The sequence below is a fragment of the Schistocerca cancellata genome, chromosome 3 (genome assembly GCF_023864275.1).
Source record: "Schistocerca cancellata isolate TAMUIC-IGC-003103 chromosome 3, iqSchCanc2.1, whole genome shotgun sequence".
Taxonomy (NCBI): domain Eukaryota; kingdom Metazoa; phylum Arthropoda; class Insecta; order Orthoptera; family Acrididae; genus Schistocerca; species Schistocerca cancellata.
In genome coordinates, this window is record NC_064628.1 from 423,350,786 (window position 1) to 423,377,325 (window position 26,540).

General features: G+C 42.4%; 1 protein-coding gene across 1 annotated transcript in view; it reads right to left on the reverse strand.

The window, feature by feature from the left end:
* The window catches only part of LOC126176351 (UNC93-like protein), a 99,686-nt gene extending 94,950 nt beyond the window's left edge, over positions 1 to 4,736 (reverse strand). Inside the window, exon 1 of the mRNA XM_049923504.1 lies at positions 4,192 to 4,736. Within this exon, the coding sequence (XP_049779461.1) occupies positions 4,192 to 4,736 (545 nt within the window). The remainder of the gene's footprint in view (positions 1 to 4,191) is intronic.
* Positions 4,737 to 26,540: the final 21,804 nt, after the last annotated feature.

The window sequence follows — 26,540 nt, forward strand, 5'->3', positions numbered from 1 at the left end:
TGCTGGTCATTATCTTAAAGGCAGAAAGCTGTCATGTCAGATCGTGTCTAAGATTAACGCTTCATCCGTCCCCAGTCACCGAGTAAGGTAGCGTTTCACACATGTCAAATAGTTGATTGCTGATGGTTTCCTTTGATGGTTAAGGAAAATGATAGGAAAATTATTTTATACGCTGAACTTCCGGACTTCCAATTTAAAGGAAAATTAATTTTTCTGCGGACTGTTTCTAGAACTGACAGTCGTCTTCATCTGATGAAGCAGACATATTCGCTGTTGATGGTCAGATTTATCATTTGACATTACGGAGGAGTTAATAACTGAAATATCACGAGCTGCAGAGTTCACTCGTGAATATCATGCCCTACTTTCCTCCGACATTTCTTATTAACAGCTCACATTTATATTGCAGCATACAATATGTGATTAGCAGGAGGAACGTAAAGAGCTTCGGCCTCTTCTCTCTCATACACTTCACCAATCTTCATAAGATTCAATGGTAAAGTCTTCCTCAATATATATGAATTTCAGCACCAAATGCTTTCAAAAAAGCCTATCCAACCTAGCGAGTATTTCGTGTTAAGAATTACTTCAAGCTGCTAGCTTCAGCTAGAGAATAGTATTTTATCCAGCCTCAGCAACTGTAGTCATATAATGAAACAGTACGTAACTAGTTGCATGAAAGAAATTAAATTTCTTTATCAGTTTCTGGCACCTATCTCTTTTTCAGGAGGTTATAACTATCCCATTATTTGCGAGCGTCAATAATAAAATGCGTATAGCATTTTGCTGTATGCAGTTAATTGTTGACACTCGCAAACAATGCGATATCTATAATCTTCTGAAGAAGGGCACTAAGTGCACGAAACCGGTAAAGAAATTTCTTTTATGTACCTAGTTATTATTTCATTATATTATCAGAACGTCAAGAAACTCAGAATTAATGAATTACAATAACAAAATGAAACGGGGTAACGTAGGAATCTAACAGTGAATAAGAAAATGGAAATGCGGCCAAGCTAAGTACAGCACAGCTAAAGCATTATCGTAACCAGAATAGACTTGAAGTCAATAGACATCAAGAGGTAGGAGTTTATACGCCACATGAGAGAGTGAAACAATATGAGGAGATGAACGAAATTATTCAATCAGTTAAGAGAGACGAAAATTTAATTGCGATGAACGACTGTAATTCGAGATTTGGAGAAGGAAGATAAGGGAAAGTACTATGAGTGAAAAGGGAAGAAAGCTGGTCGAATTCTGCATAGTGTGTAATTTAGTCAGTAATTTGTTTCAGAATCCTTTTAGTATCTTTTCCATGGCTCATTTGATTGATTGTAATGATGTGAAATGAGTCATTTTACATCGATTTATACGGTCGTTTGCAAATGTGTGCCGGTGGCTCAGCGGTAAAATACCAGGCTTCAAATACTAGGGGTCATGGGTTTAATGCCTGGTTATTCCTAGGCTTTTAATCTGTCATTTATTTCACTCCAGGCAGTGTTAGTTAAACTGAAAAAATATCGACTTGCATAGTGGTTCGGAGGCCACAATAAACTGTGCGTCCTTCTATAACTGACGGAGTAAGTCAGTTCGAAGGTCGGAGGAAGGTAACGGCACATCACCTCCAACAGAACTTCCGCCTAAATCAAACACAGTGGTGTTCAAATCAATCTCGAGGTTGATAAATAACTGTTCATGTAAATATGGCTACATGCTGATAATTTACAAGTGTATGTTTGATTTTCTACTTTTTAAATAGCGATATAAATTAGTAATTCCTACCCACCACCATTTTATACGTTATAAAAATAGAAATTCTACGGAACAGTCATCAAGAAAAAACTCGCTCCTTGTTTTCAAACTGAACTTTGCTGTCTGACCTACGTAATTGGGTAAATGACAAAAAATTGTAACAATTGTGCTAAAGACAATTTAGTGTGATATAATGAATGCCATTTTTTCTCAAGGTATTCTAATTATGCACATCATAATTACTTTTTAACTGTAGTGGGTTATTTACAACCCACTTCATGAGAGTATATATACACATATATAGTATATATACACATATAGTATATATACACATATAGTATATATACATACAGTGAAGGAGTAGTTACAAAAAGCTGTACATGTGGAACACAACTACAGGTTTCAGATTATAAAAGATTTCGAAACCAGATTTTAATCTGCGAAACATTTTCAGGGGGCCGATCTGGACTGAATATTCGCTATGATCTGTAGCTAAAAGCTGAAGAAATTTTAGCAACGTAGCAAATTGAAGTAAGACGTGGATAAACTGAAAGAACCAGGGGATGATAGTTTCAAAGCTAGTGTTAGGCAACGATTGCCTGAAATTGAGGAAAGGAATGTAACCAAATGAGTAGAGATGAAACAGCCCAAGGATCAAGTCGACAAAGAGACAAAGCCCAATAGAAATCCTTTGATAACACACGGGATAATGAATTAACTGACGAAGGTACAAATGTGCAGGAAATGAAGCGACAAAAGAATATGTATATATAATGGCAGGAGGTGCAAAATGGCTAAGCAGGAATGGCTATACGACAAATTCATGGCTATAGAAAAGAGTTGAAAGATAGATACCGCCTACTGGAAAATTAGAGAGACCTTTGGAGAAAAGAGAAGCAGCTGTATGAATGTAAAGGCCAGATGGCAAACCTGTACTAAGGAAAAGAAGGAAGGCTATAAGGAACACACATAGCTATACAAAGGAAATGCAGACACAAAGTGAAACGGAAGTAGACGAGATATATTGCAAGAAGAATTTTCCAGGGTAATGAAACACTCATTTCCCACAGAATTACTGAGTTCCTTGGGAAAACCATGAAAAAGCTATTCCACACACTACGAGAGGCGAAACAGCATCGGACTTCTACTAAAGTGAAATATTTCGAAAGAAGGCTGGTCCGGTACATGCATTACTTATGTGTCGAATACTGCGACAGTTTAATGACTGCTTGGTAATCTGAACCTACGCTTATCTCACGAACAACGCTGTGACACCACATATTGGAAGTTTCGAGTAGTTTTTCTTCCCGCATGGTATTTCATTGCAATTTCACAACCTTTTATCATGACACCATACAAGTTACATAGCTAGCTACAACAGAAAAAAAGGGTGACACCCATTTACGAAGCCACTATATTCGGGCTGCTATACCGATTTGGCAATAACGTATCAAACTGTGAGAAGTTGACACTGCGCTCTCATGTCACGATTTTAGCATAGAACTTGACATCGGTAAGTCAAGACATGTATAGTTACGAACGAGCAACTTGAGTTTTTCCTCTTGCTGCCATGGTTAACATCGACAGCTAGCAGTCAGGTGAGTAACAGCAACAAATGCTGTTATACCTCTTCAGCGAGTGTAAACAAAGGTACAGATGCAGCCAAAATTACAACAGCCAGCGGCATTGCCGTTGTGCCAACTACTTATCCACGATAAATAATGGAGTGATGTTCTCGTTAGTTCGTAGTTAGTAGAGATGTGAACAAGTAGTAATACGTACATGCGATTAATCTACGTTTAACTTAAAAAAAAAGACACTGAACAGTAAAAACTGCGTAAAAACGTTACTATGAGAAGCGACAATTTTGAAATCAGGTCTCATTAAACCCTATGAAGGAAATTTAGTGACGACTGTACTGTCTACCACCGATTAAGAAATGTATAATAAAGTTTCTTAACTGAACTACTTCAGCACAGTTTTCAAATACAGTAAAAAAAATGTCGTTTATAAGTTAACGAAAATGTTAGTGTTGAATCGACTAAACAGTATCAGAATGCAAACTGTCACTAATCCTCGCAGGCTCCTGCAATTTTAATTAATTTAAAGCACATTATATGAACATTATAGCGGAAAATTACAAACTACATTTTGAACTTTCACATCATTACCGTCGTGTAAAGGTACTATTTGTTTTGCGGCATGAGTTACAAACATTTATGTGACAGGCTGTTTACGATTTACTTGGTCCGCATGATTTGTGTATACATGTTCATAATTTTCTTGCGATTGAACTGCGTACTTCCAAAGAGACAAATTACCTGGTAATTATCTGCAGTTATATGACACATAATATGCCGGGAAGTTTGAGACATATATATATAATTCGGGCATAATTTCTACTATTTGAGAAAGATATTAACTATGAAGCGTACATACCTTATGATAATGACGGGCAAAAAGGCGTTGGAGAAAATAAATGCGGAGTAGTAAGCAGTGAGCGCCGAGGTGCCGAGACCCCCCTCCGCATTGACAGAGCTCTGCAGGTTATTGGCCCCCTTCATCGCTATGTAATGGACCATAAATGCCAAGCCCAGCGCCGCCATATTCTTCACCATCCACATCTTCAAGTTGAGTGGCTCCCTATCTCCACCATTGTCCTGTCTGTCAGACTTCCGCGGAGGACTGTCGTCAGGTACCTCGACGAAACGTTTGATAGGGCCGTCGATCGAGAACACGAGGACTGGCGCCGCCGGGAGAGAGACGCTACGTAATGAAAGTTTGTCCAAGCGCTCTTCGGCGGCGCGGATGGTCTCCGGGGTCAGGTCTTCGCCCGATTCTGCCGTCACCTCGTTCGACGGCCCGTGCACGGAGGTCGCCACCCCCAGCTCTTCGTTTCCCGGGTCCGCAGCGGTTGCCTGGAGCAACACTTCGGTCCTAATGCCCTCCGGCGCGCCGCACGCCGCCAGTGTCACAGACTCCATAGCAGTGGCTGTTCAGAGATCTGTCGAATCAGCTAGTCTGTGGGGAATGACTGTCGCGATGGGGGAGTCTGGTGGGTACCTAACACTGTCGTCTCTATCACTGTGTCGCGAACATGTCGGCTGAATGGTGCAGAGACAGCGTCGTCTGCCGTGGAGGCCCGCAGGAGCGCGCGTCCTCGACAGATCAGCACGCGTCCGCCACTACCGCTACAATAGCACTCCGGCGTCGCCGCCGACTACCATGAAGGCTTCCCGCCGGGCCCGCACGGAGCTGCCATTGGCGGAGCGCTTCGTGACGGCGACAGAGGGCGGCTCTTGACCACCGTGACGTCACGTCGCGCAGGGGCTGCCCCCGGTACCACTACCCAGGTGGTACGCTTTCGAAAACAACAGCCGGCTGTTAGCTACACATTAACACACGTGACGAGCACTTGGTGCATGCGTGCTTGACCGTCTGGTAGCATAATTTTGCTCAAGAATTAGCGTTTTCCAAGTTGCTTGACACTGGAGTCATTTCCATTCCCGCAAGTACATCAAAGTTGTAAGTGGAGGAGGAACGTCATATTGGTCTAATTTTTTTTAACAAAAAAGAAAAAAATATTATTGATCAAATGTTTGAGCGGAGCGAGAAAAACACTTCCTGGAAATTAATCAATGGATTTTTGTCCGAATTTTCATAGCCGGAAGAAATTGACAAATAGTGTATCAAATTTACCATCATAAGGCCTAGTTTTGCAGAAAAAAGGTTTAATTCTGCTAAAGTAATCAGGGTAATAAAGAAAAGAAAAATTAGTGATCTGAAGATTAATGTTTGTCTGAATTTTAATAGACAAATGAAGATTTGGAAATGGAGAAATGAGTTATTAAACCGACCAGCTCGAGGTCTAGCTTTGTAGAAAACAAAAAAGATAATTGTTTGAAAGTAATACGGGTAATTAACAAAAACTTGCTTAGCGATTTGAGGAAAAACTGAAATAGCTCACAAACAGGTGTTGCTAGGTATGTAATTGAAATGTCAAAAATATTAAATCACAGCATAAGTTGAGACATAAGAGCTTTTTCTTGGTGCTCGAGGCCACTCAGGATTAGCCGAGCGGTCTTGGGCGCTGCAGTCATGGACTGTGCGGCTGGTCCCAGAGTCGTCCTTCGGGCATGGGTGTGTGTGTTTGTCCTTAGGATAATTTAGGTTAAGTAGTGTGTAAGCTTAGGGACTGATGACCTTAGCAGTTAAGTCCCATAAGGTTTCACACACATTTGAACAATTTTGGTGCTCGAAATCATGTATAGTAAATGAGCTGGCCAATGACAATTTGAAATTCAATGTTTAACGCAGACTCTTATAATTTTAAAGAGTGCTTCATGATGTTTGGAGGAATTCCTCTCAGTTGTGTCCTTACGTCACTAACGTATGAGCATGTCAGTTGCTGTATACGATTTCGACCATCATTTAAAGGGCCATCGAGTGTTTCTCTAATGTGTTTTATTTCTTTCTTTTATGCAAATCATTTCACAACACAACTGATCGTTCTTTTTTTTTCAAGTTTTTTTAAATTTCTTGTAGTGGTCGCCGTATACGCAAATTGGATCCGCTATTACTGTACTAGCCTATAGGTAAAGTTCCTAGCTCACCCGTGAATTGTTCTACCGGTGCTGTGGTTTTGCGCCACACAGATCACAAAGTTAAGGTTTAATGATGAAGTGCTTGCTATCTTGCGTCTCCGTCGCTTAGTTTCGTTAGAAGAACGCAGTTTGCAGGAGGAAGGGGCGGAGGGGGAGAGGGAGAGCAGGAAGTGAGTTTACTCAGAGAAAATGTGATAACAATTTGCAAAGATTTTGACATTTGTCGTCGTTGTTACTGGATTCATCTGGCTGCATTTTTCACATAGATATGAAAAAGGAAACGTAACCAGTACGCATTCCTTGTCGTGAATATCTGCAAACACTTTCACTTGCTGCTTCCTTGTCCAGCTACGCACAGGATCAATCACATCCTCCAAAGATGGTCTTGTCTGCTCTCTACTCGCTGCGTGTGAACAGTTTGAGCCCGTGTACAAAAAAAATGGAGGCCAGCACTAGCAAACTCCAGTCGTGAAGCGTTTTTCGTAGCCTCACTATACCGAGCGACAGGAAACATATCGGTCAAACGTTGCTGGAAAATTTTAGTAGAGCTTTATACAAAACAGCTGACACTGACATTTCAAGTCACCGTTAAAAAGATAAATTCTTACAGAACCAATGATAAGAGGAACAAGATTAATTAATGCAGCGTACAAAGAGATAAAATACGTGAATCAACTCTCTCATATTATAGATGTGTACAGGTGGTGTATGTGAAATATTCATAACCCCTTACAGCACGCGAGAAACTGCAGCATTACTATCCGTCTTCCGCGTGGCGCTATAGTTTCTATACTAATGCACACTGGTTTTAGTCGAAGTTGTCGCGAGCAATAAGAGATTCAACTGTGCTTCTGTATTTAACCTGCCTGAAATAATTATGCCAATCTTGTGGGTTAATGTGAGACTACGTTTATCTTCTCATTTACTATTCTTTATCTGATATGTCACGTTTCCTTCCCTTTTTTTTCCAGTATCACACAGACGAAGGTGACCGAAACAAACAAATCGTCTTTGCCCAAGCTCCACATATTCTGAAGCACAAAATGATGCTTGTGCAAGTGTAACTTACGGATAAAATTGGATCATGTGTGATTGTCAGGCTCACGCTGAGCAGTGACACAAACACGAAATCTGTTCAAAATATGATCGGCAACAGTTACGTTGACACGGAAAGAATGCTCAGTGCCGAGGGACTTGTATTTTCCCCGATACCTTCCAGGAAAATTTCGTCCTTGGTCGACATCGCTGTAACACTCACTGTGTTTTCATCCTCAGCATTTACCCGGCAATGGGTGGAAGTTTCGAGACCCAGAGTTCTTGATCATCGCGCCATATACTAATTACCGGCCAGATTTTTGTGATATATACGCCTGTGATAATAATGCCTTCTGATAAAATGGAACTTAAAGTATTTTCACCACTATTTTCAATGAAATTACAGAGACGACTTCCAATATGATACTAGTATGATGAATTATTTTTGTCTCACATTAATGCCTTCAGTGTACATGGCACTCTTTCGCGTCATCTACATCTACATCTACGTACATACTGCGCAATCCACCACACGGTGCATGGCGGAGGGTACCTTGTACCACAACTAGCATCTTCTCTTCCTGTTCCACTCCCAAACAGAACGAGGGGAAAATGACTGCCTATATGGCTCTGTATGAGCCCTAATCTCTCTTATCTTATCTTTGTGGTCTTTCCGCGAAATGTAAGTTTGCGGCAGTAAAATTGTACTGCAGTCAGCCTCAAATGCTGGTTCACTAAATTTTCTCAGTAGCGATTCACGAAAAGAACGCCTCCTTTCCTCTAGAGACTCCCACCCGAGTTCCTGAAGCATTTCCGTAACACTCGCGTGTTGATCAAACCTACCAATAACAAATCTAGCAGCCCGCCTCTGAATTGCTTCTATGTCCTCCCTCAATCCGACCTGATAGGGATCCCAAACGCTCGAGCAGTACTCAAGAATAGGTCGTATTAGTGCTTTATAAGCGGTCTCCTTTACAGATGAACCACATCTTCCCAAAATTCTGCCAATGAACCGAAGACGACTATCCGCCTTCCCCACAACTGCCATTACATGCTTGTCCCACTTCATATCGCTCGGCAATGTTACGCCCAAATATTTAATCGACGTGACTGTGTCAAGCGCTACACTACTAATGGAGTATTCAAACATTACAGGATTCTTTTTCCTATTCATCTGCATTAATTTACATTTATCTATATTTAGAGTTAGCTGCCATTCTTAACACCAATCACAAATCCTGTCCAAGTCATCTTTTATCCTCCTACAGTCACTCAACGACGGCACCTTCCCGTACACCACAGCATCATCAGTAAACAGCCGCAGATTACTATCCACCCTCTCCAAAAGATCATTTATGTAGATAGAAAACAGCAGCGGACCTACCAGACTGCCCTGGGGCACTCCATATGATGACCTCACCTCCTTTGAACACTCACCATCGAGGACAACGTACTGGGTTCTATTACTTAAAAAGTCACCCTCACAACGACGCGGCGCAATAACGTAACTATAGAACAAGCTCCTGATGAAAGCAATATGCTGCCGAAAACCGTCTTCTGGGTTTAATTATTATACAGAGACTGAAGAAGAAAATTATTGTTAGTCTATGATAAGATACTGAAGTGGTGTATTTCACCTATATGTATTTGAAAATTAATTTACACATGTTGGGGTGAAGTCCGGGTAACATTTATAGTAATGTGGTTTATACTTTCCCTGACAGATTGATGGAAGCTTTCAGGTAATCCTAGCGGACTAAAAAACTTAGCCGGTCCGTGTGGCCGAGCGGTTGAAGGCGCTACAGTCTGGAACCGCGCGACCGCTACGGTCGCAGGTTCGAATCCTGCCTCGGGAATGGATGTGTGTGATGTCCTTAGGTTAGTGAGGTTCAAATCGTTCTAAGTTCTAGGGGACTGATGACCTCAGCAGTTAAGTCCCATAGTGCTCAGAGCCATTTAGCCATTTACCCAGCAATAGGTGAAACTTTCGAGACGCAGGGTTCTTGATCATCGCGCCATATACTAATTACCGGCCAGATTTTTGAGAGATATACGCCTGTGTTAATAATGCCTTCCGATAAAATGGAACTTTATTTTCAATGAAATTACAGAGATGACTTCCAGTATGATATTAGTATGATGAATTATTTTTGTCTCACATTAATGCCTTTAGTGTACATGGCACACTTTCGCTTCAGAACGGCGCGGCGCTGTAACGTAAATGTAGAATAAGCTCCTGATGAAAGTAATATGCTGCCGAAAATCGTCTTGTGGGTTTAGTTATTATACAGTGACTGATGAAGAAAATTATTGTTAGTCTATCATAAGATACTGAAGTGGTGTGTTCAACCTATAAGCATTTGAAAATTAATTTACAAGTCCGACAAATATTTATAGTAATGTGGTTTATATTTTCCCTGGCAGATTGATGGAAGATTTCTGGTAATCGTCCAGGGTTAAAAAACTTATTTTCTGCGCAGCATAAAGGTCACTAGCTAGATTAGCCTTCTGTTATCAGTGGTTTCTTCGCAGTTACCTTCCTTGTACCTACACTCAAAAGGAAGGCAAGGAAGACGCACCACTAAGGAATTATCCGAATGGGACGGAAATCAGTAGTCTTCGCTAGCCGTCGGGGTTCAGTTCGAAATGCGACTCATCACTGAAAATAATTCTCCTCCAGTCAATGAGATTCCAGTTCGAAGACGTGTCTAGAGGTGGCCCGAACAGCGGTGGGCTGCCATCTTCACTGTCGCCAGCCATACGACCAGAAATCCAGGAGCGACGGTCTGCGGTGCCATTTCTTTTCATAGCAGGACTCCTTTGGTTGTCATCTGCGGCACCCTTTCAGTGCAATGGTATCACGGCGATATTCTACGCCGCGTTTTGTTGCCCTTCATGGCACGCCATCCCGGGCTTGCATTTCAACAAGATAGTGCCCACCTGCACAGGGCGAAAGTTTCTAGTGCTTGTCTCCGTGTTGCCAAAACCTACCTTGGCCAGCAAGGTCGCCATCTCTCTCCCCATTTGAGAACTTTTGGAGAATTATGGGCAGGGACCTCATATCAGCTCGGGATTTTGACAATCTAACGCTGCCAACTGGTTAGAATTTACCACTATTTCAATCAATGCCAAGACGAATAACTGTTTGCATAAGAGCCAGAGGTGACCAACGCATTATTGACTTACTCAGTTTGTGATGCTCTTTCTCTTGACTAAATCATCCAATTTTTCTGAAATGGTTATCATTTTCTTGTCTGTACATGTACATTGTATCTATCGATTTCTGTCCCATTCGGGTAATTCCTTCGTGGTGCATCGTTTCTTTTGTCTTAGAGTGATTATTCGTATATCCAACTTCTGTTTTCCCTCTTTGAAGAGTCGTCAATTCCTGTTCAACTGGATTGCCTTCTGTTGTATTCATTATCACAACATCTACTGCCTTAGAGAACATCGAAAACATCTCATCATTCCTTAATACTAGTATCCCATTTTTTCTCCATTGTTAATTCCGGACTATTCTCTTAAACTTCATTGTACTCTTCAATATTAGTACGTAGTGATTTGAGCTTATATCGACTCTTGGTCACAAGTTAGAATGCAATATTCATTCCGGAATCACTTTCTCGCCATATTATAATCCAGCTGGACTCTTCCGGTGATTCCAGGCCTTTTCCAAGTATACCACCTTCACTTGTGATGTTTCAACAGTATGTTCTTTGTTATTAGCTGACATCTACTGCAGAAATCAGTTAGACTCTTTGCTTTTCATTCCTGCTACCAAGCCCTTACTCCCCCACAACTCTTTCTTCTGTTGCTTCCCCTGTTACCGCATTCCAACCCCAGTGATTATTAAATTATCATGTTTCCTTAAATACTGAGTTAATCGTCCAATATCTTCACATACTTCCTCTCAGTCTCTTCATTTTCTGCCTGTGACATCGGCACGTATACCTGAACTACTGTTGTTGATTTGGCATGGACACTGATAGGAACAACCTCCTCACTGAAATGTTCACAATACTTCAACCTCTACCCTATTTTTTTATCCATGGTGAATCGTACTTCTGTTACACAATTTTCAGCTGCTGCTGATATTACCCTACGCTCGTCGGACCAGAGATGCGAAATATAACTTCTGTGGCAACCTTCCGAAATTAAGCTTGTATATTTTGTAATAGATTCCGTGATCTAGGGGTAGCGTCTTTGATTCTTCACCTTATTTATGTCATATCATTGAAAGCTAGCTATTTTCGTTACTGTTTTTGTGGGGAAAAAATCAAATCGTCTTCGGTCCCAGGTTCGAATCCAACCGCTGCTTAATTTTTTATTAATATTCAGCATTGGCGGCTGAAGACTTCCAGCATAAGAAGTCACCCTCATTCTGCCAACGCCGTTGTCAAAGAGGGCGGAGGAGCGGACAGAGGTTCAGGGCACTCTATTGTCCTAGGGGTGGGAAACTGACCCTAAAGGCGGAAGAATCAACAATGAAAACGGCATGAGGATGCAGAAGGCAATGGAAACCACTGAATTAAAGACACATAACGTGTATCCAGAGGACATGTGGCCTGTAATTGAAGAAGTGTCATTATAATCTCTCCATTGGTAAAATATTCCGGGATAGTCCCCCATTCGGATCTCCGGGAGTTGACTACAAAGGGGAAGGTTACCATGAGAAAAAGACTGAATGATCAACGGAAAGATAACGTTCTACGAATCGAGGCGTGGAATATCAGAAGCTTGAACGTGGTAGGGAAACTAGAAAATTTGAAAAGGGAAAAGCAAAGGCTCAATCTAGATATGGTATGGGGTCAGTTAAGTGAAATGGAAAGAAGACAAGGATTTCTAGTCAGATAAGTATACGGTAATATCAACAGCAGCAGAAAATGATATAACGGGAGTAGGATTCGTTATGACCAACATCGACAGCGATAGTTCTGGTATACATGACTACGTCACAAGCTGAAGATGATGAGATAGAGGAAGTGTATGAGGGTATTGAAAGGGTAATACAGTATGTAAATGATAATGAAAATCTAATAGTCATGGGGGATTGGAATGCAGTTGTAGGGGAAGGAGTAGAAGAAAAGGTTACAGGAGGATATGAGCTTGGGACAAGGAATGAGAGAGGAGAAAGACTAATTGAGTTCTGCAAGTTTCAGCTAGCAACAGCGAATACTCTGTTCAAGAATCACAAGAGGAGGAGGTATAAATGGAAAAGGCCGGGTGATACGGGAAGATTTCAGTTAGATTACACCATGGTCAGACAGAGATTCCGAAATCAGATACTGGATTATAAGGTGTACCCAGGAGCAGATATAGATTCAGATCACAATATAGTAGTGATGAAGAGTAGGCTGTAGTTTAAGACGTTAGTCAGGAAGAAACAATACGCAAAGAAGTGGGATACGGAAGTAATAAGGAATGAAGAGATAGGTTGAAGTTCTGTAAGGCTATAGATACAGTAATAAGGAATAGCTCAGTAGGCAGTACAGTCGAAGAGGAAAGGACATCTCTAAAAAGGGCCATCACCGAAGTTGGGAAGGAAAACATAGGTACAAAGAAGGTAACTCTGAAGAAACCATAGGTATCAGAAGAAATACTTTAATTGATCGATGAAAGGAGGAAGTACAAAAATGTTATAGGAAACTCAGGAATACAGAAATACAAGTCGCTGAGGAATGAAATAAATAGGAAGTATAGGGAACTTAAGACGAAATTGCTGCATGCAAAACGTGGCGAAATCGAAAAAAAAAAAACAATCGTCGGAAGAACTGACTCAGCATACTGGAAAGTCAAAACAACCTTTGGGGAAATTAAAAGCAAGGGTGCTAACTTTAAGAATGCAACGGGAATTCCACTGTTAAATGCAGAGGAGAGAGCGGGAGTGAAAGTGAATAAGAATTACATGTTCTGCCGAAGGGAATGAACAGTCTAATGAGTACAGAGTGTGGACTGAGAGTAAATCGAAGAAAGACGAAGGTAAAAAAAGTCTTGTGACTAGGGCCTCCCGTCGGGCAGACCGTTCGCCGGGTGCAGGTCTTTCGATTTGACGCCACTTGCGCGTCGATGGGGATGAAATGATGATGATTAGGACAACACCCAGTCCCTGAGCGGAGGAAAATCTCCGACCCAGCCGGGAATCGAACCCGGGTCCTTAGGATTGATATTCTGTCGCGCTGACCACTCAGTGACGGGTGGCGGACAAAGAAAAAGGTAATGAGAAGTTGTAGAAATGAGAACAGCGAGAAACTTAACATCAGGATTGATGGTCACGAAGTAGGCGAAGTTAAGGAATTCTGCTATCTAGGCAGTAAAATAACCAATGAAGGACGGAGCAAGGAGGACATCAAAAGCAGACTAGCAATAACAAAAAGGGCATTTCTGACCAAGAGAAGACTACTAATAACAAATAACGGCCTTAATTTGAGGAAGACTTTTCTGAGAGTGTACGTCTGGAGTACAGCATTGTATGGTAGTGAAACATGGACTGTGGGAAAACCGGAACAGAAGAGAATCGAAGCATTTCAGATGTGGTGCTACAGACGAATGTTGAAAGTTAGGTGGACTGATAAGGTAAGGAATGAGGAGGTTCTGCGCAGAATCGGAGAGAAAAGGAACATGTGGAAAACACATAAGGAGAAGGGACAGGATGATAGGACATCTGTTAAGACATGAGACAATGACTCCCATGATACGACAGGGAGCTATAGAGGGCAAAAACTGTAGAGGAAGACAGAGATTGGAATACATCCAGCAAATAATTGAGGATGTAGGTTGCAAGTGTTACTCTGAGATGAAGGGGTTGGCACAGGAGAAGAATTCGTGGCAGGCCACATCAAACCAGTCAGAAGACTGATGACAAAAAAAATTGTAATATCACTGCGTGTAGTTGATAGCGTGTATAAAGCTTAATACTTTATTTTATTTACGAGCAACTGCCATCTTCTGAGCTGACATGGAAGTTCCTGAAAATTTGAAGCTGTGGGAAGGTGCGGGACACAAATCAACAATGCTCTAGTTTCCTAGTAAGGTCCCTGAGTGTAAATATAGCTGTATAAAGTGAAGCTTTGATGCTGGGCAGTGAGGCACGGTATCATGCTGCCAGTCACCAAAGTAATGGCTGCTGGGTGTCTGTTTGCATCCGTGGCGGCTCTCCGCGGCGTCACCCTCAATGTGTTTTTGATGAAGTCGACGCCATTCGTCGGCACATGGTTTACCTTGCCTTTATGGAACATTATTTTCGTTTTTATGTCACAGTACATCTATTGTTCCGAAATTTCCTAGTACGTCGACAAACTGACCTCCTCCTCCAAGGATTAGGCGATTCGCCTGTTCGGTCGCTGAGATTTGATATACAGGGTGTTGCAAAAAGGTAGGCCAAACTTTCAGGAAACATTCCTCACAAACAAATAAAGAAAAGATGTTATGTGGACATGTATTCGGAAACGCTTAATTTCCACGTTAGAGCTCATTTTAGTTTCGTCCACCTACGCTCAATGGAGCACGTTATCATGATTTCATACGGGATACTCTACCTGTGCTGCTAGAACATGTGCCTTTACAAGTACGACACAACATGTGGTTCACGCGCGATGGAGCTCCTGCACATTTCAGTCGAAGTGTTCGTACGCTTCTCAACAACAGATTCAGTGACCGATGGAATGGTAGAGGCGGACCAATTCCATGGCCTCCACGCTCTCCTGACCTCAACCCTCTTGACTTTCATTTATGGGGGCATTTGAAAGCTCATGCCTACGCAACCCCGGTACCAAATGTAGAGACTCTTCGTGCTCGTATTGTGGACGGCTGTGATACAATACGCCATTCTCCAGGGCTGCATCAGCGCATCAGGGATTCCATGCGACGGAGGGTGGATGCATGTAGCCTCGCTAACGGAGGACATTTTGAACATTTCCTGTAACAAAGTGTTTGAAGTCACGCTGGTACGTTCTGTTGCTGTGTGTTTCCATTCCATGATTAATGTGATTTGAAGAGAAGTGATAAAATGAGCTCTAACATGGAAAGTAAGCGTTTCCGGACACATGTCCACATAACATATTTTCTTTCTTTGTGTGTGAGGAATGTTTCCTGAAAGTTTGGCCGTACCTTTTTGTAACACCCTGTATGTAATAAAACTTCTTTGGGTATTATTCTTTCTTGCATTCTGTTTAGGTGTAGATCCATCTTGCAGAATGAAATTTCACCCTGCTGCTGAGTTTGCGCTGGTTCAAATGTTGATGACATGTTAAAACTGTGTGCCGGATCTAGATTCGAACCCAGAACCTTTGCCTTTCACAGGCAAATGCTCAGCAGAAGGATCTAACCAGTAACGACGCCGGCTTTTGATCTCGGCTCGGCACACAGTTGTAATCTGCCAGGAAGTTTCTTTTGTTTTAAAAATTTTCGGTTCTCTCTGTACGTCGTCATTTTAAAATCCAACCAGTCTCTTGCAGCCTTCCACGGATATCAGTAATCTCGTTTCTGATCTCTGTATCTCATTAAGTTGTTTAGCGCTCCTCAGCAATGTATCTTAGCCTTACAGTAAGACAGGCAAAGGCATCATTTTTTTGAGATTTCCTTCTTGTTCCTTTTCTCTTTTTCCGAGATTATGTTGCCAAATTGTTCCGTGGACTTGCGGTAGCGTTCTCGTTTTCTGCACGGGGTCCCGGGTTCGATTCCCGGCGGGGTTAGGAATTTTCCCTGCCTCGAGATGACTGGATGTTGTTGTGTCGTCTTCATCATCATCATTAATCCCCATTACGGTCTGGGGAAGGCAATGGCAAATCTCCTGTGCTAGGACCTTGCCTAGTCGGCGGTGCGGTTTCCCGCATCGTCCCCTACGCTCCTCGGAGTATGGGACATCATCATCATCAAGGTGAATACAGCCGAAGAGTAAATCTGATTCACTTTTAAAACTTTTTTGCGTTAACGATGTCACCGAATGACATGGTTCAGAGATATGACGTCAAGTATTAAGGTACTGAAAACGAATACCGTAAAGAGCACGAGATTGCATTCCAAAAACCAACAGACTAGAGGATAACAGAGACGAAATAGCTTAACGTAAAACAGAGAAAGATGCAATCTTCCAACCTGCACGTTCACGAAGTTATATTCTCTGTGAAAACACAATACTTTTTTAGACATAACAGTTGAAATATGAGGATAATGCCTACAGAAAACGACGCTATGGTAGCTGAGCGCCGAAACGTAAATTCTAACAACAGAAATTTTGAAAAAAAGATGTTGGAACACACTGCTCTCGCAACATCTATTTATCATTATTATTGGTGCTAACACGATATAAACATTAAGCAAAATAGGTGCTCAAGCATGCGGTAGTCACTCACGAAATCGAAAGTTGAGGTCGTTATATTTTTACTTGGACTGTGCTTGGCAGGTACCAGACAGCAAAGAACAACATCTCACCTTACCTGTACCGCTAGGAACTACTTACTTGCTTTCCCTGTGAAATAGAGAAAAGTGGTACAGTTATTTGTTAATGAACCATTTGTCGTGGTGCCGAAACTGCACCATTTACCTATATTTGTACCTAAGGACTTGAAAAGTAAGTTATACCTGCCATCTCAAGCTACGACCAGTGCAAAACAAGCGCGGGGGACTGTCGGAAGACAGTACATGTTCCACATTTCCTGGAGACATAGTTCTGCTGCGGTGAGGATAACAGGTGGGTCAGACCGTGCAAGTGAAATGATGTGGCAACTGGAAACATATTATAGAGTTGAAGTACACGGGACAGTACAGTTCTTGCGACAAAACTTATAAATTGTGTTGGAAGATTCTGGAAGTATACGGACCAAATGTCCAGCCGTAATGAAATGGTGCGAACAATTGTCAAGGCCGCGCATATGTGAGTGATGCTGATCGGGAGGAAAGGTCATTGACGTCGACCACAGACAACATTGTAGCGGCAATCTTTTCGCAGCAAGCCACATATGCACCGCTTGCTTTGCTTGCTGATCTGAATTGAACCGATGGTCTCTGAAAGCGTAATTAGATGGTTGTCCGACGGGGTAAAATCGGGAATGTATGCAGGATGGTCAAACATCTCGAAACGCAGCCCCTGAAGAGTTTGAGCAGTGTGAATGGCGGTATGTGGACGTGTATTTTCATGCAATAAAAGAACGCCTTCCGACAGTGGACCTCTTCGTTTATTGCGAAATGCAAGTTTCAAAATTGTTTAACAGCTTACCAATGTAACGTTCACTGTTTACTGTTGACCACTTTTCTAGGCATTGTTCCGAGACTGGTCCCTCTGAATCATGGAAGGCTGTGAGCATCAGTTTTCCTGCACGAGGTTGATTCTTGAATTTCTTTTCGATGTGAAGTTCTGGATGCTTCCAGGCCAAGCTTTGGATTTTGCTTGCTGGTTCGAGGTGATGAATCCATATTTCATCTCCAGGGACGACTCGTTCCTAAAACGTATCAACTTCGTTAGCATACTGCCCAATAGGTGCTGACAGATTTTCACCAGGTTACTATCGTATCTACATCGACTTGTTTTTGAACCCAGTTCTCACAGACTTGTAAAACTTGACCACGTTATGCTTGATTTCATATGCAGAATCATGACTAATCTGCGTACGGTTTGCCACATCAGTAGTCGACAGTGTGTTATTCAGATTGTAAAGTACGGACTTATTCGTATTGTCATCAGTTGTGGCTGTAGTTGGACGCCTAGATCTTTCCTCATGCTTCATGCCCGTTCGACTACTTTTGAACTGTTCAGTCCACTGGTGGACACTTCGCTGTGACAAAATATTGTACCCGTATTGCACTGAAAGTCTTCTGTGAATTGCCTCTCCTCGTATACCTCCAGAAAAAATAAATAAATAAATAAATTTAACGGATTAGGGAACGCTTTTCTTCTACGGTACAAACAGAAATTCGCGCCACGTAACAGCACAAAGCTAACTGATGTGGTGACACTGTAACACCACAGACGAAGACAACGCCGCCATTCTAGCGGCTGCTGAGCACACAAAGCCGTAGCCAACCTAAAGATAATTACAGCAAATCTACAGATACTTACTGACTCACTCGGACTTTGACGTGAAGTGCAGCATTCAGCAAACGTTACTTAGCCTGTCTAAATAATGTGTTACTTTCTTTTTGACGTTTTCTCGTAACACATGCGTCTGAAGCGGAAATAGGTTCAGTGTGGTGCTGTTTGAATATGTAAACGCGCCCAGAAGACAAACTCGATCTCAGTCAACTCGCAAGTTATGAAGCTATTTCCGGATTCTCATTTACATAACTGATGATCTACTGTATATTGCATGGCGGGCAGTGCTTCATAGCCTTTTTAGTCGTTCTCGTTCGGATATGCGAGTACTCATTCTCTGTCTACTCTTTCTTGTGTTGTTTCCAAGTGACATGCCAAGTGGAGGTATTACGTAATCATTCTGAAGCACTGGTCCCCTAAATTTGGCTAAAAATGCTTAGTGAGGAGAATATTGCCCTTTTCTCTTTGGTTCCGTTATACATTTCTTATTTATTTGCGACACATTTTCGTATGTACCAAACTGGCACAACTGAAACCTAGGCGCATGTGTTTAAATTATTTCAAATTATTCTTTCAGACTGAGTCACACGAGACTCTTGTCGCTTAGCCAGATGCGCCACAATTTTCCAAATTTCTACCCCTCGTGTCAGGTCCTTCCGTTCGCTCCTTTACGTGCGCTACATTCCGCATCTAACCCCTCCATTACGTTGCTCCTAGGTCTTTTGTCGATGTGATCGAGTATACTATTATTGCGTCACAGCTTTTTCTCTCCTAGGAGAAATATCGTGTGACCTCATAGTTGATACAATAAACCACTGTTCAGGGGCCGTTTGGGTTAGGACAGTTGATATTTTTAAAAATATCGGGAATCCGATCTATCATTATTTAAAAATGTCATTATCCGCTCTACATATCGAAGAAAAATATCGATATATCAGTGGGAAAAATATCGACGTACCTGCCTATAAAAATATCGGTTGGACTATGTAAATTACTGCCGGTTTTAGAGCTGTGTATTTAAGTTATGATTTATTATTGGATGTTCTGCAAATCAACAAGCTAGTAGGCTGCCTTTCACCCTTTGAGCAAGAACTGAAAGGAGCACACGCACATTCACGCTTAGCGATAACCACTTTGTTAACAATGGTAACTGCATGTAAGTGTCATAACAAAAGGTGTCTGATGCGTCCATCGTTTGTTTTCGTCACTTATCAGACTTGTCCGCAACACTTCTGTCGACTTCCATGTTTTCTCATTTCTGCAAGCGGCAGCGACCTAGCAGTTGTAGTGTCAAAATTTCCTGGTGAGTCTAAACGTTGCAGTTTCTGTTGGTAGCGCCGAACGTCGATAGCGTCAGCATTTCCCCTCACACGTCTCCGCCCAACGCAACGACCAGTCCTGTCATTTAGATTTTTGTTCATCAATTCCAGCAACTGTTTTTGAAGAATGTCGATGCGAAGAAATAGTAAATTTATGTCCTACTATAGTTTCAAAAGAATGACTTCAAATATTTTCCGAAAATTGTGAAAAAATATAATATAAAAATGTTTTCTGCTTTCGATGTTGTCGAATTGATATCGATATATCGATATAACTAGAGAAAACTGTCGCCGATATATGGTACACTGGTTAGCACACTGGACTCGCATTCGGGAGGACGATATTTCAAACCCGCGTCTGGCCATCCTGATTTAGGTGTTCCGTGTTTTCCCTAAATCGTTTCACACAAATGTCGGGATGATTCCTGTGAAAGGGCAGAGCCGACTTCCTTCCCCCTCGTTCTCTAATCTGATAGGACCGATGACATCGCCATTTGGTTCCCTCCCCCAAATCAGCCAATCAATCAAACAGCCGATACACCGATGGCATTTGCAAAAAGTATCGATATAACGATATTTTAGCAACGCCTCTGGTTCAGATGTCCTTGCATGAGACGTTGTAGGCGGATTATACTGGCGCCACAGAAACCACTCCTGAAAGGTGAGAGTGCTAGGCCAACGTGGCATAGCCAGGGCTGTGAAACTGTCGATACAACGCGAAAGCTATGGCAGTGACCTTGCCTTGCACCTCGGTTCTGTTATGACAGGGGAGAATAGCACCACAGTTTCAGAAAAAATAGCGAGCTGAGTTTATGTAAATCATAATATGAGTTTTAGACCGTCAGTGGTAGCCTACACCGACAGCCTGCTACGAGGAGTGGTATACCCTGATATATGGTTAGAAATGGGAAAACAAGTAACCACTGTCACCACTAGCTGCAGGTGTGCTGTCTGTGCCATGTCTGAAAGCTGCTGACTTGGTGCCTTCACACTGGCAGGCCAGCTGCTAGCTAACTTAAATCCATCGCTGGTCGCCTGTCCTGGGGGTTCAAGGTTCGTGCCTGGGCCATCTAGCAATCCAGATGTCATTAACCGTGTGCGCCAACTCTTTTGCTGTTCATCACAAGAGTGTAAGCAAACCCAATTGCTGTTTATCATAGCCTGTGTGGGCACACGTCACCACTGAGCTGCTGCCCTCTGTGCAGGGGTCAAAAAGTTCTGCGTGCTCTGCTACATCCCGTACTGAGCTGTATATTTTTGCCAGTTGGCTCAGCTACCTACTCTGGCTGCCGCTTATCGCCCTGCATCAGGGCCTGAGGCAGTGCCACACCTCCGAGGTACTGTACATGTTGCCTCTCCCGGCTGCCGTCTCAGCGAGTCTGATCGGCCTCTTGCGGAAGTTGACTGGTGCCCGTCACCACCATCATGTCATGGATGGATGGTACAAAATATGGCTATAGTGGGTGGTCCATGTGAGGAAGCTGTTTAGACATTCGTTATATAACTGTAACATCCACCATATTGTTTCACATGTTAACGCCATTATTTAAAAAAAGTTAGTGGTAAATCTTTTAATCGGTATTACAGTGTTATGAAATAATTATAATAGAGTAATTACATTCTAAAAATAATTTAATTTCCTGACTGAAAAACACTCGAACCCCTAAGTTTTCTTCCTTCAGGAAGTTTCGTGTTATTCCCCAAGCTGGAAACCACAGGAGCAGGTCAATAGGAGATGGTGACAAACCCATATAATTTTTTATAACATTGGCGGAGAATAGAGATCTTATTGTGATAAAAGCCCACATACCCTGAAGGGTAACAGCAAGAAATTCGTCACTCGGAACCAAGACCCATACCAAGTTAATGAGAATTAATTGAAACCCTCATCTGCCGACTGGTGTTGTTGATATACTTCGATGGGGGCAGCTGAAAATGGGTGCCCCGACCGGGACTCGAACCAGGGATCTCCTGCTTTCATGACAGACGCTCTATCCATCTGAGCCACCGAGGACACAGATGAAGAGCGTGACTGCAGGGACTTAACACTTACACGCTTCCCGTGAGAGCCACATTCTCAACTGTCCACACTCTACATACGTAATGTTCCTAACAGATATTTGCCCATAGAACAGAAGTAATTATTTTTGAAAACAGTGCTGGAGACAGTCATCGATCAAAGTAGAATATTTGAAATTAATTGTAAAACAGTCTAGATCGCAAAGGTATGTTTATTACAAGGTGACCGGTTTCGATCATCATATAATCATCTTCAGACTTTCAGAACCATGTTTATTGACAACCGCTATACACTGAGCTGGAACCACTGTAAGACAATTCGCAGGACGATCCACAGAACTGTAGACCGCCTACATCTCTGTAAAAGATCTCGACAGCATATCTCATAGCTTGGCATATCTGTAGAGTACATTCCAATTCCAATTATGCTAATCCAGCATGAACCACAATGTTCATTTGCTGTTTACTGAGCGAACCAGTAGTTTCGAAGATTGAACCAGTCAACTGGCTACTGACGCACTGGGAGCTCAGTTGGGTGTGTAGTTGTCAGGCTCTGATATACACAGGCTGTAAAAGGCAGTCACAACCACAATGGTACCTAAAACTCAGACGCTCGTCGTTACGAATCTGCAATGCCGATCATTATGGTATTGCTGCACGTGCTGAACACCTTCTCCACAGTAAAGAGTCCTTTTTGAGTTGCTCTTAGCTCGTGCATCAAATGAGAAGGTCGGATGCCAAGGTGTCGTTGAGGTAGGATTCGTTCTGGGGCGGAAGTGATTTCAGGGTTTATCTAGCTAGTACAGCAAAGTCTGTGTTACAGTCACAATGACAGTCCCAGATACGGTAGCTGGAAGGCGAAAATTTTGTCCTGAGACGTCACAAGTTGTGTCGCTAATTAGCAAATCAGTGCCTTGCAGCTCCACTAATATCATACCCCCTATGCCGAGCTTGCTCATGGCAACTAGCAATAACCACTTAAGGTTTGTACATGGAATATATCCAAAGTTCACCTGCCCTTTGATAATGAAATTATGGTGCCAGTATATCCTTTGAGCATCCTACAGCTTCTGCTTTTCTTAGAAATAATTGTACCTCGCCAGCCTCTGCATCGGTCTGGACTGATTGTTTGGCGCATATCGTGTCTCACTCTCTCTGACAACGATCGAGTTCAGCTGCCCACATGAGCAAATAATTCTTTCCTTCCATGGAAATTGAATTCATTTTCATTTGTACGGGATTCTCCAAGGTTCTCTCTCTTCCCCGGCGGGGGTGGGCTGCAAAACATTTGGACTGTGCGTTGATACACGTTTTCAGAATTCAGACCAGCACATAGAGTCGAGCACGATCGGTATCGATTCCAACCGGCTTAACATGATAAAATAATGGCTGTGTTTGTTAGTGCGATGTCACGGTGAGTTCTAACTCAGCTGACAGTTCCTTCTGGGCCTTCCGTATAGGCCAGCCACGAATCGTTTAGGACGTAACAGTGTAGGATTCAATGGCCCATGTACCGCATGGTTTATTGTTTCCTGCAACCCAGTACTTCGTTTCTCAGTTGCCACAATTCGTATGTTAATTTTAGAGTCCAGCAAAAGCTGGCTAGGATGGCTTCTTCTCGTCTGGAGAACAGCAACCCTTTCTCCAATCTTTTATCCTGCAATGCGTCTACTGCCTCCTTAATGAACAGGTAAAAACTGCCAGAACTATGACGCACGTTGTGGCCATGCTTGGCTGCGACGCTACCTGGGAAAAGGCAGCTGTAATCACTCTCCCTTTCGGAAGAGCCATTATTCGTTATCTATACCCCTAAATACACTAACAATTACATAAAAAACCTCTTGTTGCATCACCATATTCTTATTCTGCCCAATCAATTACAAAAAGTAAACTTCACTCGTGATAACAAAGCAAGTCAAAATGAACAAACATCCAGCTGCCGACATCCTCTTTGGGATTGGCACTGCTACCTGTGGTAATGAATGCAGTGCGCCTTTAAAAGGACTGCCATTCACAGCGATGTCATTGCAACAAGCTACGAGATGTGTTGTCGAGATCTTTTCCAGAGATGTAGGCAGTCTACAATTCTGTGGATCGTCCTGCGAATTGTGTTTCAGTGTTTCCAGCTCAGAGTATAGCGGTTGTCAATAAATATGGTTCTGAATGTCTGAAGATGATTATATGATGATCGAAACCGGTCACCTTGTAATAAACGTACCTTTGCGATCTAGACTGTTTTACAGTCAATTTCAAATATTCTATTTTGATCTATGACTGTCTCCAGCACTGTTTTCAAAAATAATTATTTCTGTTCTATGGGCAAATATCTGTTAGGAACAGTGTGGACAGTTGAGAATGTGGGTCTCACGGGAAGCGTGCAAGGGTTAAGTCCCTGTAGTCGCGCTGTTCATCTGTGTCCTCGGTGGCTCAGATGGATAGAGCGTCTGCCACGTTCACTAGTGGTTGCCATACCAAGCCATTTCGATTGTTTATCTGTGAGTTTAGTAAAGTCTGAAGAGCTCTGTACAACTCACTGTTATCTTTATAGTGTTTCAGCTGACAATACAATCTGGCGTAATTGTCTGGAACATTTTTGATTTCTATAATGAGGACTTTGAGTAAGATTATGTGTTTGTACAGAGAAAACGGTAAAAAAATATTTCAGGTCAGTGCCAATTACTGTGTCAGGGTTTCCTTGGTAATCACATAACCTGATGAATAATTCTTATGCGCGTTAAAGTAATTTAAGTAAACTTTAATTTCTGTAGATCTGTTAAGTTCCAGAATAAATAACTGTCAAGTTTGGTTATCTGAACAGTATTGAAAGTTTGCTTAGTTCTGGATTCCTGTTCTGAATAATTACCAATGTTCAGCTTTCTTAATTTGATAATTGTTTGGATTTTGTATGAACGTTCAAAGCAGTTCTTATACCGAGAACAGGTTGTAAACTTGTTAAAACTATGAAAATGTTTATAAATGTGCAATGTGTTAATGTAACTGTGACTCAATCAAACGTTTCCACCCTTTCTTGTCCTATGGCCAGAGTGAACGCTACGAAAGTCCGGCCTGTCCCAGCAGAAAAATTCCGTGACCGAAATCGTGGGAAAGGTTGTGGCAGGCTCGCTCAATAAACAGGGGTGAGTTAGGTATTTTGAGTACGTGGATTGTGCTGGAATCACAGAAACCGCTCTAGAAAGGCGAAATTGTTCCGCCAACACGGCACGGCCAGGACTGTGAAATTGCTGTCGCAACGAAAAGGTGTGGGTAGTGACGTCATGGTTGCCCAACGGCTACGACTCGTACCTCTCTTCTGTTGTGACTTAGGGGGAAAGGAATACAGCTACCGTTTCAGATACGTTAGCGGACCGAGTTCGTATAAATACTACACATTTTCGACAGTCGGTGTCAGCCGACACCAGCAGCCAGTTACGAGGATAGCTGTACTCCAGTCTACGACTAGAAATGAGAGAACGAGCTGCCGCCGACGGACACTGTCTCCACTTGCTGCAGATTGCTGTCTGTCTTCCAGCCGGTTGGCCATCTGCTGCATAACTTCCACCACTGCCCACTACCCTGGTGGTCCACAGTTCTTGCCTGGGCCACTTCGCTGCCCAGCTCTCATCACATACGTGGGCAAACACAATTGCTGCTAGTTGCACGGTGCGGGCAACCCCTGTTGCTGTCCGTCATCGCCCGTGTGGGCACACGTTACCGCTGTTTACTGTCAATGTCTGCGTTGTCGTTCACTATTTGCATGACAAGAGGCCGCTTGTTGATACATGCGCGCCTCACTGACCGTTTCTGAGCTGCACCTTGAGGTCGTTGACCACTGCCTAACTCCAAAATAGATATATTTTGGCGTGAATAAAAAAAATGTGTAAATGCTGTATTTATGAAGGGATTTCAGGAAACCCTGGCAAGTACCAGCCCACCACACCACTGTAATCAACATAGGGTAGTGAACTGCAGGATGTCCTGATCACTAGCAGCCAAGCTGCACCATACACCGTAGAAGTTATTCGTCCCCCGAACTCTGCATCATATTTATCCATATTTAAAGTAATCTGCCTTTCATTACACCGTGAGGAAGATTTGTCTGCCTCGTCATAAATTGAGCACTCTTCTATTTTGATTAAAATCAATTTGAATTATAGTTCTTTTCGTGGACATTAAACTATTTCAAACGACGTAGAGGCAACCACCCTTCCTTACATCACAGTAGCTCGAATGTCCCATCGTTCACTGTCAATTCAGAATACAGCAAATGCCCTTAAATAAATAGTGTGAGGACTCCTATGTGAGATACAATTTTTTTTCGGAATCATCAGTCTTGCTGGTGGTTCAGTGTGGCCCGCTACGGATTCCTCTCTTGCACCAGTCTCTCTTCGTCTCAGAGTACCACCTGTACCAAGCGTCTTCTATTATTTATTGGATGTATTCCAGTCTCTATCTTCCCTTACTGTTTTTATATTCCACTGTTCCTTCTAGTACAATGAAAGTTATCCCATGATGTCGTAATACATGCCTTCTAGCCAGTGTTTTCCATATGTTCCTTTCTTCGTCGATTCTGCGGAGAACCTCCTCATTCCTTAGCTTATTAGTCTACTTAATTTTCAACATCCTTCTATAGCACCACATGTGAAACGTTTCGATTTTCTTGTGTTCTGGGTTTACTACCATACAATTCTGTGCTTCAAATATAGTCAGAAATTTCTCCCCCAAATTAAGACCTATGTTTGATGTCAGAAGACTTCTTTTTACCAGGAATGTCTTCCCTGCCTGTAC